Raw genomic sequence first — 13546 nt, 5'->3', positions numbered from 1 at the left:
GAAAGCAATAAACTACTTTATTACATTTGCTTTGAGTGAATGCATTTTACTAATGTTAACATACTCATAAACACAGAAGATTTACAAGTAAAGTTGTCATACTGACATTTACTAGAAAGAGAGGGGGGTTTTCCTCCTAAGATTTTTATGCAGATCAGAACACTTAACCTATTGTAAATTTTAAGACATCCAAATCTGTAGTTAGCTTGAAGGAAGAGTTCAGCATTAGCTATTCGTACATATGTAATGGCCAATAAAACACATGGACTATAAGTCACCTTCCCACAAAAGAACACTTTAAATGAAAATACCTGGTTTCTTAGGGTGCGATGCGGGAGTAGGGTGCATCTTAGCATCTCTGGAAAACCCATCTAAGTTTCCTTTTATGGCTTCCAAAGCATCATCTCTACTCTTCTCTCCTATCTAAGAGATAATAAATGTATGTATATTTCTTTGCTCATCTCTCACTTCATCCTAAATACTCCCAAAGTTAAAAAGAAGTACAGATATTAGTCTGTTTTCAGTATTTTTATCACATACTTCTGATACTGAATTCTCCAAGTCAGACGACTGATAAGTGTATAAAACAAAGACATAAACAATACTCTAAATTAAAAGGCCTATTTATAAATACCTTATGATTCAGTTGTTATATGTTATATTAATATATTGTTAATCAGTTGTTAATATGTTATATTAATATATTAATATTCTGTATTAATGCTTCACTAGAAAAGACTACAAACATTATAGTGGTAGTAAAAAAGACTGAGAAAACTGGCTGATATCTCATTTCCCTTAATATAGTGTCTTTACAGAAGAAAAATCCTTCACTTTTGGACTAAATGAAACTAAAATGAATCAACCACAGCCTCAGGTTGGGCTGCTACATGGCAAAATTCACTGAATGAGTAGAAGCAGCACATGCAGACTGTGTATGTGTTGTGGTGGAGGGGTGGCAGACTCTATTACCTTGGGTTTCACGCTACTCAGAAGTCTGAGCTTTTGCTTCTGCTCTTCAAACTGGCGCCTTTTTCTTTCTTCTTCTAAGAGCTTTTGCTGTTGTTCAAATCGTTTTCTGAAGGAAAAACATTCAGGGATTACCACCTGTGTTAATATTTATATTTCTACTAATATCATCTTACATTTCTAGAACTAAAAACTTCTCTAATGTTCTCATTTTCTTTTGACAATCCTATTTCCCCACTATATTAATTTCAAAATATGAGTTTAAAAAATGATTTACCTAAATTTAGATATGAATTTATTTCTTCTTTAATTTGCCAGGGGAGGACAATCTTTTCGTGTGTGTGTGCGTTAATCCTCACCCAAGGATATTTTTCCATTGATTTTTAGGGAGAGTGGAAGAGAGAGGGAAAGACATAGAGAAACACACTGATTGATTGGCTCTTGCAGGAGCCCTGGCCAGGGCCGGGGAGAAGCCTGCAACCAAGGTACGTACCCTTGACCGGAATCGAACCCAGGACCCTTTGGTCCACAGGCCTACGCTCGCTCATTCATGGAGTCAAACTGGCTAGGGCAGGAGGACAATCTTTTGCATTCAAAAGCAATTATAAAACAAACAAACAAGGAGATAGACAAAATAAAAACAGTTTTCGTTTGGCATATAAAGAAGAAACTTCCACTTGGGAAGGCATGTCATATGGGAGAAAAAACAATTGTCTGGGAATCAGTTCTACATTTGGGTCCAGGTTCTGCTAGTAACTGTGTAGCCTTGACTCACAAGTGGCTTCATTTCTCTGGTCCTCACTTTTCCTAGCTGTAAAATAAGAGGCTTGAATTAGAGTAGTGGTTCTCAACTTTCGCTGCACATTAGAATCACCTGGGAATCTTTGTAAAATCCTGATTTCTGGGCCTCATCCTCCAGAAATTCTGTTTCTTTGTTACTAATGTTGTGGCCTCACCCCATAACAAAGAGAATCATTAAGGTCCCTTCTGGCTTTAAACTTAAAATAGAAGTATTTTAAAAAGTTTTAAAGGCAACATGACTGTTTTGGTTCCAAATCTGCATTAGAGAACATTTGAAAAGCTTAGAATAACTGCTATCATGTATTTTTTATCCTTGAATCCTGAGGTCCCTTACTGTTGCTCTTCGGCAAACTGCTTCTGCATGTCTGGAGTGTATTGTGGGCCTGGAGGACGCATTCCCAGGAATGGCGCTTGTCCCAGGTAAGGCATTCCTGCTGCTGGCATTGGTCCCATTGGTATCCCTGCCTAGAAGAAAAGGACAAAGGCTCAAAAAAACAATTTCACCTTTTAATTATTACAAAGAAAAACTGTAATTTCCATAATTTCTTTCATGACATATTAAATTCCCTTTAATATTTCACCCCCTTCATTTCCTTCACTGCCCTAGAGGTGACAACTGCTAATAGTCTGAGGGTGTGAAGGGGTGTGTGTGTGTGTGTATGGAAGCACATAAAGGCACACACACACGTTAATTCTGGTAAGCTCACTGATCTATACGCTTTGAGAAGAGGTATCTTATCTTACAAGTCTTTATTTCCATCAACAGATAAGAGCTTGTTACATAGTAGTTACTCCACAAATGAGATTAAACATGTTTTTCCAATATGTTTGAATAAATTTTTAAAAAATATTTTTATTGATTTGTAGAGAGACAGGGAGAGGGAGAAAGAAAAATATTGATGTGAGAACAAACATTGATCAGCTGTCTCCTGCACACCCCCTAGTGGGAGTTTTCCTTATATATGTCTATGGTTGATTGGAGCTATTGTGCTTCTCAGAAGAAAATACAAGATTTGAATAAATTTCTCCTTTAAGCAGCTTCCAAGCAGCCTAATACCTCCAACAAGATTAAAAATTAAAGAAAAAGACTGTGGCTTCTTTATTTGGAATTATTAATCCTAAGCTCCTGATACCCAGGGAAATTATTTGGAGAATATAAAATATAATTTACTTTCTTATATTGTGTTCTACATGTTAGAGATATTTATTTCTTTTGGTTGTTTCAAACTCTTTAAAAACTTTCTCATATAATTATGTAAGTCATAAAACAATGTTTAGGGTTAAAATCAATAACTTAAAAATTGTATCAGCTGTTACTAAGATTTAGCTGTAAGTTTTCTAAATCTTAATTAAAACACATTGTATCTATTGTAGATTGTGTCTAGTCATTTGCTGCCATTACTCTAAGGATTACACATCACTGTGTGGGTATGCACTCCTTCTGACCACATTACGTTGGTGAGCAGAAGTGACTGGAAGTGCTGTCTCTGAGAGAAAGCTTTAAAAGACATTACAGGGTTTGGCTCTCTTTTCCCTATGCCAGGAGTCTGGAATGTCCTAGGTAAGGGTCCCAGGATGAAGAGATACCATGGATCTGAGTCAACCTATAAAGGATATGTATCACAAATGTGAAGTAAACCTGTTTTTGTAAGTCACTGAGATCTTGGGATTGTTGTTTCTACAATATAACCTAGTGAAAGCTGAGTAACATGAATTTAAGACCTACAAAAGCTCAATTTGTTCTTATTTTCTTCCTACTGGAGATGAATAAAGAATGATTCTGGAAATTTTCCTAAATCTTTACATACAACAGAGAAGTTTTATTTGCTTAAATGACTGCAAGATGACAATAATTGCAACTTAAATTCTAATTGTAAGCCTGGCTGGTATGGGTCAGTGGTTGAGTGTGGACCCAAGAACCAGGAGGTCACAGTTGGATTCCTGGTCAGGGCACATGCTAATAAATGCTTTATATATTTCCTTCAATCCTTTCTACAATGATACCGACAAGGTATTATTACATCCTGTTTAACAGGTTAATAGCAAAGCCTGGATTTGAACTTGGGTCTGTCTGACATCAAAACCCATGTTGTTGTTTTATTTTTATTGATTTCAGAGAGAAAGGGAGAGGAAGAGAGATAGAAACATCAATGATAAGAGAGAATCATTGGTCTGTTGCTTCCTGAATGCCCCCTACTGGGCATCGAACCCACAACCCAGGCTTAACTGTGACCCAGGAATCGAACCGTGACCTTCTGGTTCATAGGTCGACACTCAACCAATGAGCCACACCAGCTGGGCCCATGGTTTTTTTTGTTTTCTTTTGTTTTTTAAATATATATTTTTAGTGATTTCAGACAGGAAGGGAGAGGGGAGAGACAGAAACATCAATGATGAGAGAGAACCATTGACCAGCTGGTCTCCGCACACCCGCAACTGGGGACCAAGCCAGCAACCCCGGGCATGTGCCCTTGACTAGAATCGAACCTGGGATCCTTCAGTCCACAGGCCAACGCTCTATCCACCGAACCAAACCAGCCAGGGCCATGTTGTTGTTGTTTTAATCCACCTGGCCCACTTCTGTGGCTGCTCCTCTTTAATCTCCTGTGAAGGCAACTCACTCCCTTAAATTGACGGACTGATCAACTGATTTTAATGTTTTTTAAATTTTACTTTTCAATTACAGTTTACATTCAATATTATTTTATTATTAGTTTCAGGTGTATAGCATATTGGTTAGACAATCATACACTTTACAAAACGTTCCCCCCAGTATTTCCAATACCCACCTGACACCATACACAGTTATTACAATAATTACTATATTCCCTATGCTGTACTTTACATCCTAATAAGTATTTTGTAACTACCAATTTGTATTTCTCAATCCCTTAACCTTTTCCACCTAACCCCCCAATTCCTACTCTTCTGGCAACCATCACTTTATCTATAAATCTGTTTCAATTTTGCTCGTTTATTTTGTTCTTTAGATTCCACATACAAGTGAAATATGTGGCATTTGTCTCACTCTCTTGTATTTAAATGTTGAAATCCTGAAGGCTCTATCCTGGATTACGTTTTCCATCTATAGTGTTCTTGGATGTTCCAATTCACCCCTATATCATCAATTACCTTCTATGGATAAATAACTCTCAAATAATTTTCAGAGTGAAAAATGACCAGAGTACAGGTTATTAAATTGTCTCTGGACAGCCCCACTTGAAGCTGCATGGGTTCTCCAAAGTCAATAATATGTACCAACAAACCATCTCCTCCAGTGTTTCTTTTATAAAGAAACTCGAGGCCCTGCGCCCTCTTGCAATCTAGGACCCCTTGGGGGATGTTGGAGAGCTGGTTTCGGATCCCCACAGGCCAGGTCAAGGGACCCCACTGGTGCACAAATCCATGCACTGGGCTGGTTTTGGCCCAATCCCCACAGGCCAGGCCGAGGGACCCCACCGGTGCATGAATCCGTGTACCAGGGCTCTAGTATGCGTATAAGATTTTTGGTTAATCTCTTCTTGCCCTCCCCACCCCCCTCTGAGATTCATTAGTCTGTTCTATGTTTCCATGCCTGTGGTTTCCACTCCTGTGTTGAGCATCCGCCCGCTGGTGGTCAGTGTGCATCACAGCTACCGGCCAATTGGCTAGTGGCTTAGACTTTTATATATATAGATATAGATATATAGAAGATGACACCACCATGTAGAAAATGATAAATCAATTTGATACCACCTTCTCCTTTATTCTCAACATCCAAACACTCAGCAAGTCTTATTGATTTTATTTCCTAAATTGTGTTAAAAAACATCCATGTCTCCATCTCTCTGCTACCACCCTAATTAAAGCCAACATCTCACCTACTCTCATTACATCAATCACTCTTTTAGGGTTTCTCTTTATATCCTCTTTTGCTCTTCTGCCTCCAGTCATTCTCCAATCGGCAGTCAGAATGATCTTTTTGAAATACAAACCTGATTGTGTCATTCCACTGCTTTAACCTATTGGCTCCTTAATGATCTTAAGAGAGAACTTGATGTACAATATGGCTAAGTACAAGCTTATTGAGGACTTACGTTCAAATTCTGGCTGACTATCCTCTGTGAGCATCCTCCGAAGGTGTTGGTTTCATCAGAAAAATGAAGATACCACTTCTTTGAAAAGTTATGGGGTTTAGATGAGAAAATTTAATATAAAGAAGGCTGAGTCTTCCAAACAATGACACAGTGTCTTCCACGAAAACAGTGCTACTACTTCTAACAATGCTACTTCATGGCATCAGGCCCCTGCGTTTTTCAAGGTATCATTCTCAATTTCTTCTAAGCTAGTAATCATAGAGAAGTCAGCAGATTTTCCTTAAGTGATTTACCTTTTATTTTTTTTCTCTCTTATGAACATTGTTTATTTTGAAGGAAGCCACCTAACATGTAGACTACACTTATGCTAAATATGACAGTAAAGTCCCATGTGCAGCTCTTAGCATGCAGCACATAACAATCATTCTGTAAACCATCAGCTAAAGAGGCAAATACCTGCATAGTAATAGGTCCCTGGGATATTTGAGAGTTGTAGTTCATTCCTATCATGCCTTGCATATTAGGCTGCATGACAGAGACCATAGGAAATCCTTGTTGCTGCATTGGCATCAGACCTGCTGAAAAAAAACAAACATAAAGGTATCATTGAAGTCAATGTGTTCTAAAGTTTATTTTCTTAAAACCATAAGTACCTACAGGGCTCGTTACTTGGGAGGTGACACGGCAAGTAAAAAGTATAGGCTCTAGAGCAGTGGTTCTCAACCTTGCCTGCACATTAGAATCACCTGGGACTCTTTTTAAAATCCTGATTTCTGGGCCTCATCCTCCGGAAATTCTGTTTCTTTGTTATGGGGTGAGGCCTCAACTGTTTAATATCTAATATGCATGAAAAAAATATATTCCTCTTCTCTTTCCTGACATTAATAATTAATATAACATTTACCACAAAACAGCCACAAGCATGTAAAGTAAATAATGCAGTGGCAGTAAAACTATCATGAAAGTATGACTTAGAGCTGGGGTCCTCAAACTACGGCCCGCGGGCCACAAGCGTCCCGCCGAAAACATTTATCCGGCCCACCGGGTGTTTTTGCCGCTGCTGCCTGTCCTGCTTAGCAGCCGACTCGTCCCGGGCCCGCAGTGCGCATGTGTGGAATGTCTGAGGGACAGTGAACTGGCCCCGTTTAAAAAGTTTGAGGACCTACCTCTGACTTAGAGTATAGTATCTCCCAAACTTTTCCAATGAAGATACCTCCCATTGGGAATTTAATAAATCCTAAATGCCCACCATATGTTAGACACAGTTCTAGATATATAACAGTGAATAAAACAAAATCCCTACATACCCTGAACACAAATTTCAATCTAATTTTGCATTTTATTTTATCCTCATTCAAGGATACTCTTTTTCAGTGATCTCTTGAGAGAGAGAGTGAAAGGGAGGGAGGAGGGAAGAGAGAGGGAAACATTGATGTGAGAAAGACACATCAATTGGTTGCCTCTTTCATGTACCTCTACAGGGGCCGGGGATTGAACTTGAAACCAAGTGCTCTTGACTGGGAATTGAAACCATGACCCTTTGGTCTACAGGCTGATGTTCTAACCACTGAGCAACCAGCCAGGGCTAATTTTGCATTTTATCACATTATTACATCCATGTTGGTTCTACTGTAAAGAGCTTTTAATCAAATTTTTATTTAAAAATACTAAAGGTCTAGTAAAGCATACCATGCTTATCTTGTGTGTTCTGTGAACCTTCAAGGTTATTTATACATAGTTTAATTTCAGGAACATGAACATCCATATTTGCAGGTAACATTTATTAGTGGCAAGCTATTCATTTATTCATTCAACTATTTACTCAAGTATTTGAGGGCCTACTCCATGTCAGGCACCATCCTAAGCGCACAGCAATGAACAAAACCAGGTCTTTGCCCTCATGGAATAGACACTGTAATTGGGGGGATAGATAATAAAATATAAGTACATGTCAAGTAATGTTCAGAGATAGGGCAATAAATGAAGCAGGGTAAAAGGGAAAGGGAGAGTTGGGAAAGGAATAGTTGTTGTTTCATAGCCAGAATAGGTTTCACTAAAAGGGTGGCATATAAGCAAGGACTTGAAAAAAATAAGGGAGCAAGTTATGTGGATATTTGGGAAGAGTATTCCAGACAAAGGAATGCCAAATGCAAAGGGCCTGAAGTGTCTTGGAGAATTAGAATGCACAGACTGAATAAAACCATAGTAAGATATTTTTCCTTTTATCCCTTTAGACCTAAAGTTTTATTTAATTAATTTTATTTAATTATTGAATGGGTAACTCAGGTATTTGGTACAACATTTAAAGGTACACAGGAATACACAATGAAAAATAAGACTCATTTCTCTGCTGTTCAGCTATTCATGATCTTATGGCTACTCTGTTGTCAGTTTCTTGTATATCCTTTCATAAATAGTCCAGGCATAATTTAAAGCCTTAAATGATCAAGAAGTCCTCTCTAACATATTCTGTAAAAAGAAAAAAATCTCTAAAACAGTTCTAAATTTCAGAAGAAAAAAATATCAGGCAACCTTTTGGAATCTCTTCTTGTCCTGTTCCTTTGCTCCATATATAGATTTTTACTTGGAAGTTTTTTTTTTTGTTGTTGTTGTTTTTTATTGCTTAAAGTATTACAAAGGGTACTACATATGTGTCCATTTTTTCCCCCCGCCCTAGACAGTCCCCTAGCCTCCCCTATCCCCCAGTGTCTTATGTCCATTGGTTATGCTTATATGCATGCATACAAGTCCTTTAGTTGATCTCTTACCCCCCTACCTCCTGCCCCCCAACCCTCCCCGGCCTTCCCGCTGCAGTTTGACAATCTGTTTGAGGCAGCTCTGCCTCTGTATCTATTATTGTTCAAAAGTTTATAATGGTCTCTATTATCCATGAATGAGTGAGATCATGTGGTATTTTTCCTTCATTGACTGGCTTATTTCACTTAGCATAATGCTCTCCAGTTCCATCCATGACGTTGCAAATGGTAAGAGTTCTACTTGGAAGTTTATAAAAATGAAAAATGAGCTAAGATAATGAACACACATTTGTAATGCCTTCTTAAAGAACAAAATATCTCAAACCATTTGATGTGAATCTGGTGCATATCGAAGCACAGATAGCTTGAATAATGCATAAGTGTGAGCACAATGAACAGAATACAAATGACCCTTGGAAAATTTTACCTGAAACTCAACCTCCATCACTGATTACAAATGGAGACAAAGTCAGTATGAGCCACTGACTACCTCTTTATCATTCATCTCTAACAATGACCTAGGAGTCTGTTTCTCCAGCAAGACTACCATCACCAATCAACACTGGCATGTGAGAAGGGCCAGTTTTCAGAAGCAGCTTGGTGTATGGCGAGGAGGGCACAGTGGAATGGGAAAAGTGAGCAGAAAGAGAAGGGCAGACTTATTCTTCCTTCAATGTTGTGTCCCAGGGGCAAAGTAGCATGAGTCAAGATTATATCCCTTCACTACTGTTTCCTTGAAGTAAAAGCTTAGAATTAATATTGGTAGCCCCTTGTCTGAAACTAGGAGGAAAAATAAAGAAACTGCTAGGAATAAAACTGAGACTACAAATAGTTAAAACTGAATCAGAATATGTGATCTCTTATGTACATGATTATAATAAGTCTAAATTAATATAGAGAAAATATGGTAGTATAAAATTACTGAAGAGGTTCACTTATTCATTCAACAAACATCTATAGAGACCCTATTATTTCTATCAGCATGCGGGTGCTGGGTGTTGGATATGCTAATGAGACAAGGCAGACACAGATCCTGCCCTATGTAGCTAAAACCATCTAGCAGAAAACTAGATAGAAGGAAAAATATGTCATTTAGAGAATTCTTTGATACTCTTGTTCTGATAGTCGCCATCTCTGAGGTTAAATAATAATATGTTAATATAATGTTTAAATAAGTTTGGGAGAAATGAGGAATGATTCTTAGTATTCCCCAAATTACATAATCTTTGAGAAATTTTAAGAGTAGCTTAAGCTATAGGTTTAAACAAACCTTCTTTACCCACTTAAGTCCCAAGTTGAGAAACATAATAGTGAAAAATGAAAATTCTAAACGTAACTTTCACTTACCTTGAGGGGGTCTCATTCCACCTGCTACTGGAAACATGAAGCTGAAAACAGAACAAAAATACATTGGGATCTTTTTATGTAGAAAGAGCAGAACATGAAGCTAAGATTGGAGCCTGAAGTGACTGTGAAGTTGCATGCAATCCCCCCACCCCCACTTCACCACCCTGTCCTGTTTCCCCAGGTCCCAACTTAGACAAGAACAGATGTACAGATGTATAAAGATTCCTTCAAAAACATAAATAAAAAAACTAAAAACATTACTGATGAACATGACTTACTTCAGTAATTATTTAGCAACTCCACGTTGCTATGTATCATTTGTATGACTCTGAAATGTTTAGACTACTAACATCAGCATGCTTCAAAGCTGGTTAGACAAGCAGGTAAGACATTGAACAGACAGAAAAGTTTGGCAAACACTGGGCATCATCAAGATGATCAACAACTTTATTTCAAAGGTAAAATCACTATTTCTGATGCGCTAGTGTGAAAGCAGAACTGTGAACTCTACTTGTCACATTCATTCTCCTTGCCTACTTCATTCATTCTTCCTTTTTAGTTAGTTATCTTTGCTACTAATCTAAGTCAGCCTTCACTTCTCAGGCCTGGACTCTTAACGGCTCTCCCCATCTCCAGTAGCTCCTAAAGCCCAGCTGAGGCGCATCTTCCTAAAGGACCATTTAAGAACCATTCCTAAGGTTAAAGCTATGCAATGATTCTCCCCTAAATTGAATTTCCTTTGCTTATACTCAAGGACTGCTTCAAGTTTAGCACAATTATTTTTTTTTTTTTACAGCTTTATCTTCCCCACTCAGTGTCACATCTGGCCTGCCTACTGTTCCCTAGTGTTCCCTAGGCATCCCCACCTTTATGACAATCTCTTGACCTCTTCCTCCAAATGAGGCCCAGGTGAAATACTGCCTCTTCTTTGCCTTTAATGCAGCTTGAAACTGCAAATATTTACAGAATGTTTTTCTATGTGCTAGAATGTGCTAGCAACAGTGGACGATGAAAAGATGAGGAAGCCTTTGAAGGTATAGAGCAGGGGGGAAACTGACAGTTACAAATGATATCCTAGAAGGATACAGAGTATTCAACATCTTTTTTTTTTTTAATTTAGGCTACCATAATGTTAGCTTCCTCACAAACAAGCTCAACCCTCACCACTACTCTCTAAAAACCATAGTGTTGTTTCTTCATTGAGCATACAGCTACTCAGAAAGTTTCCAATACAGTGGGGCCTTGACTTACGAGTGTCCCGACTAACGAGTTTTTTGAGATACCAGCTGTCTCTGGGCGGATTTTTTGCATTGAGTAGACAGAGTAATTTGAGTTAACGAGCTCCTTAACGAGGTCGGTCTCGGAACGAATTAAACTCGTAAGTCAAGGCCCCGCTGTGTATGTAACATTTTCCATACATTATTCAAGGTAAGGAGAATTTTAACCACTTTCCTACATATCCTCTAGAGTTTTAAAATGCAGATGTTACTACAACCAAATTTCTATCACAATTCAGGCCATACTTATTTTTTAAAATCTGTGTTCATGGATGAGTGATGTTAAAATACTATTAACTAAGGTGAATGATCCACTCAACATTCTGCACCTGAGATCCTCCCCACACAAAAAAGTAAAAAAACAAACAAAACACACCAAAAAAACCAAAAAATTAAAAACCTGGGCTTAGAATATCAAATTACTTTAAGTTTACATTTTCCCAGAATTTGGAGCCATAATTAATCAAACACTTGATCAAATTAATGCCACTCAAAAACGTTTTAGAAACTGTCATCACATATAAAGATATAGAGATTATTTACATATTTGTCTTCTCCAGCCAGGAACTGACTTACACAGAATATTCATGAAAAACTCTAGTGAAACAGTGCAAATTAGAAAACAAAAAAGCAATTTTAAATCTAAGTGAAAGATGTGTAGAGGAAATAAAAAAATGGGGCTGCACACCGGCGGATTATTGGACAGAGGCCCATCTCTCTTTTTAGCATATCCACTAAGCACCTGCAGGAGGTAGGAACTTCAAAGACTTGACACTTCTGTAGTGTTCATGACTCCAAAATTAAAACACTGCATATTAAAAAACTGATACGTTGTGTTCCAAAGATAACTTAGGATGCTTTAGATAAAAAGCTAATTTTATCTCCAAATGTGGATGCAGTGTGTGTGTGCTAACAAAACAGAATCGGACTCGGTCATTATAGAAGTAAGACTTTCCGGAGTAAAATTTTTCCCTTAAATGATGAACTTGTCTAATTGCAAATGGTTCATCTTCCTTATAGTTCTGGGTCTGAGATCCACGAGCAATTATTAGCTGGAACGTGACACAGGGCAATTTGTTTAAGGGCCAAGGGAAAGTCTGAAAGCTTTGTTCTAACAACTGCGTAACTGCTGCTTAACAATAATTAAGAAAAAAAAAAAAAGGATCAAGTCTTAAGAATTACATCTGCAAGAGCTCGATTTACTCACTGAAAGGTCTTCGGAGTCTCGTGTGTTAAGGAAATAAAAAGAACAGAGCAACCTGGAAAGGAAAAAGAACAGCCCCCCCACAGCTTGGAAACAATTGTTGGGCTTTGCGGAGCCTTCCGTGCGGTGCCCCCGGCCAAGCCCCGGGAGAGGGGTCTCCGGTCGGCTCGGGGCCGGCCGGGCCGATGCCACCCGCGTCGAGCGGACCCTCACCTTCTCCACCTCCGCCCCGCGCTGGGGCGCCCGCCCGCTTCCCGCTTGGCCCCGGCAGCCGGTGCCCCTGAGCCTGGAGGACAGGAGTCGGGCGCCCGAGCTCCATCCGTCCCCTTCGGCCGAGGAGTCGGACGACCCTTCTCCCATAGCCAGTTTCAAAGCAAAAGGGGCCGGAGCGGCGAAAACCGCCATAACCGCCAAAGACCCGGCGCTGCGGCTGCGGCTGCGGGGAGGGTCCACGCCCAGCTTCTCACACTCACCTGCCTCCCCCGGAGGCCCCCGCGCCGGCCCCCGCGGCCCCGCCGCCGCCAGCTCCAGCTCCCGGCCGCAGCGCCATCTTGCTCCGGGCCTGCCTCCGCCTCCGCTGACGCCGCCGCCGCCGCCACCTTACGAGCAGCTGTCAGCGGAAAACAGCCACTTCCGGGGCAAACGCCAGACCCTACCTCGCCGCAGACCGGGCGACCGGGCGGGGCCGGAGGCCCACGTGACCCCCAAGGCCGGGAGAGGGGTGGTGCGGTCTGCTCACGTGACCCGGCCGCCGCTAGGGGGTCCTCCAGGTGCAATTCTAGTTCTGGGACTGATCGGTCTGGTGCTCAGCTCCCCGGGAGCTGATTCATTCTCTGGAAAGGCTGTTGGGAGAGTCCAGCTGGCGGCAAAGCTGCAAGGCGTCGTCGTCCCTCCGTTGGAAAAATCATAATCTTGGTCAGTGGGAAGAGCAGATTGAGTCCTGTTTTTTTAAACTCGATGGTGGGTAAACGGTGTTCTCTCATTGTTATTCTTTGCACATAAAGAATAGAAGGATCCAGCGCTCTCCATTTCCTCCCTGGAACTCGGCAGCTTTCTTTTGATACCCACCCCCAAAGCTGAAGGTATTTGAAATTTAATTTAGTAAAACAGCAAACC

General features: G+C 40.0%; 1 protein-coding gene across 4 annotated transcripts in view; it reads right to left on the bottom strand.

Moving 5' to 3' along the window:
- Positions 1 to 13006, bottom strand: part of SYNRG (synergin gamma) — a 62643-nt gene extending 49637 nt beyond the window's left edge. For 3 of the 4 annotated variants that reach the window (XM_081108761.1, XM_081108762.1, XM_081108764.1), the window contains exons 1-6: positions 12904 to 12988; positions 9950 to 9990; positions 6303 to 6424; positions 2105 to 2235; positions 973 to 1078; positions 312 to 423 (exon numbers count right to left, since the gene is read on the bottom strand). In XM_081108761.1, the coding sequence (XP_080964887.1) occupies positions 312 to 423; positions 973 to 1078; positions 2105 to 2235; positions 6303 to 6424; positions 9950 to 9990; positions 12904 to 12980 (589 nt within the window). In that variant the 5' untranslated portion in view covers positions 12981 to 12988. Of the gene's footprint in view, positions 1 to 311; positions 424 to 972; positions 1079 to 2104; positions 2236 to 6302; positions 6425 to 9949; positions 9991 to 12903 lie in introns of all 4 variants that reach the window. The other variant, XM_081108763.1, reaches the window with a different exon arrangement.
- Between the last annotated feature and the right edge of the window lie 540 nt (positions 13007 to 13546).

Source organism: Myotis nattereri (assembly GCF_964212035.1).
Source record: "Myotis nattereri genome assembly, chromosome: 16".
NCBI classification, from domain to species: domain Eukaryota; kingdom Metazoa; phylum Chordata; class Mammalia; order Chiroptera; family Vespertilionidae; genus Myotis; species Myotis nattereri.
The sequence above is the reverse complement of the archived record's forward strand: the minus strand, read 5'-3'. Positions and strand labels throughout refer to the sequence as shown.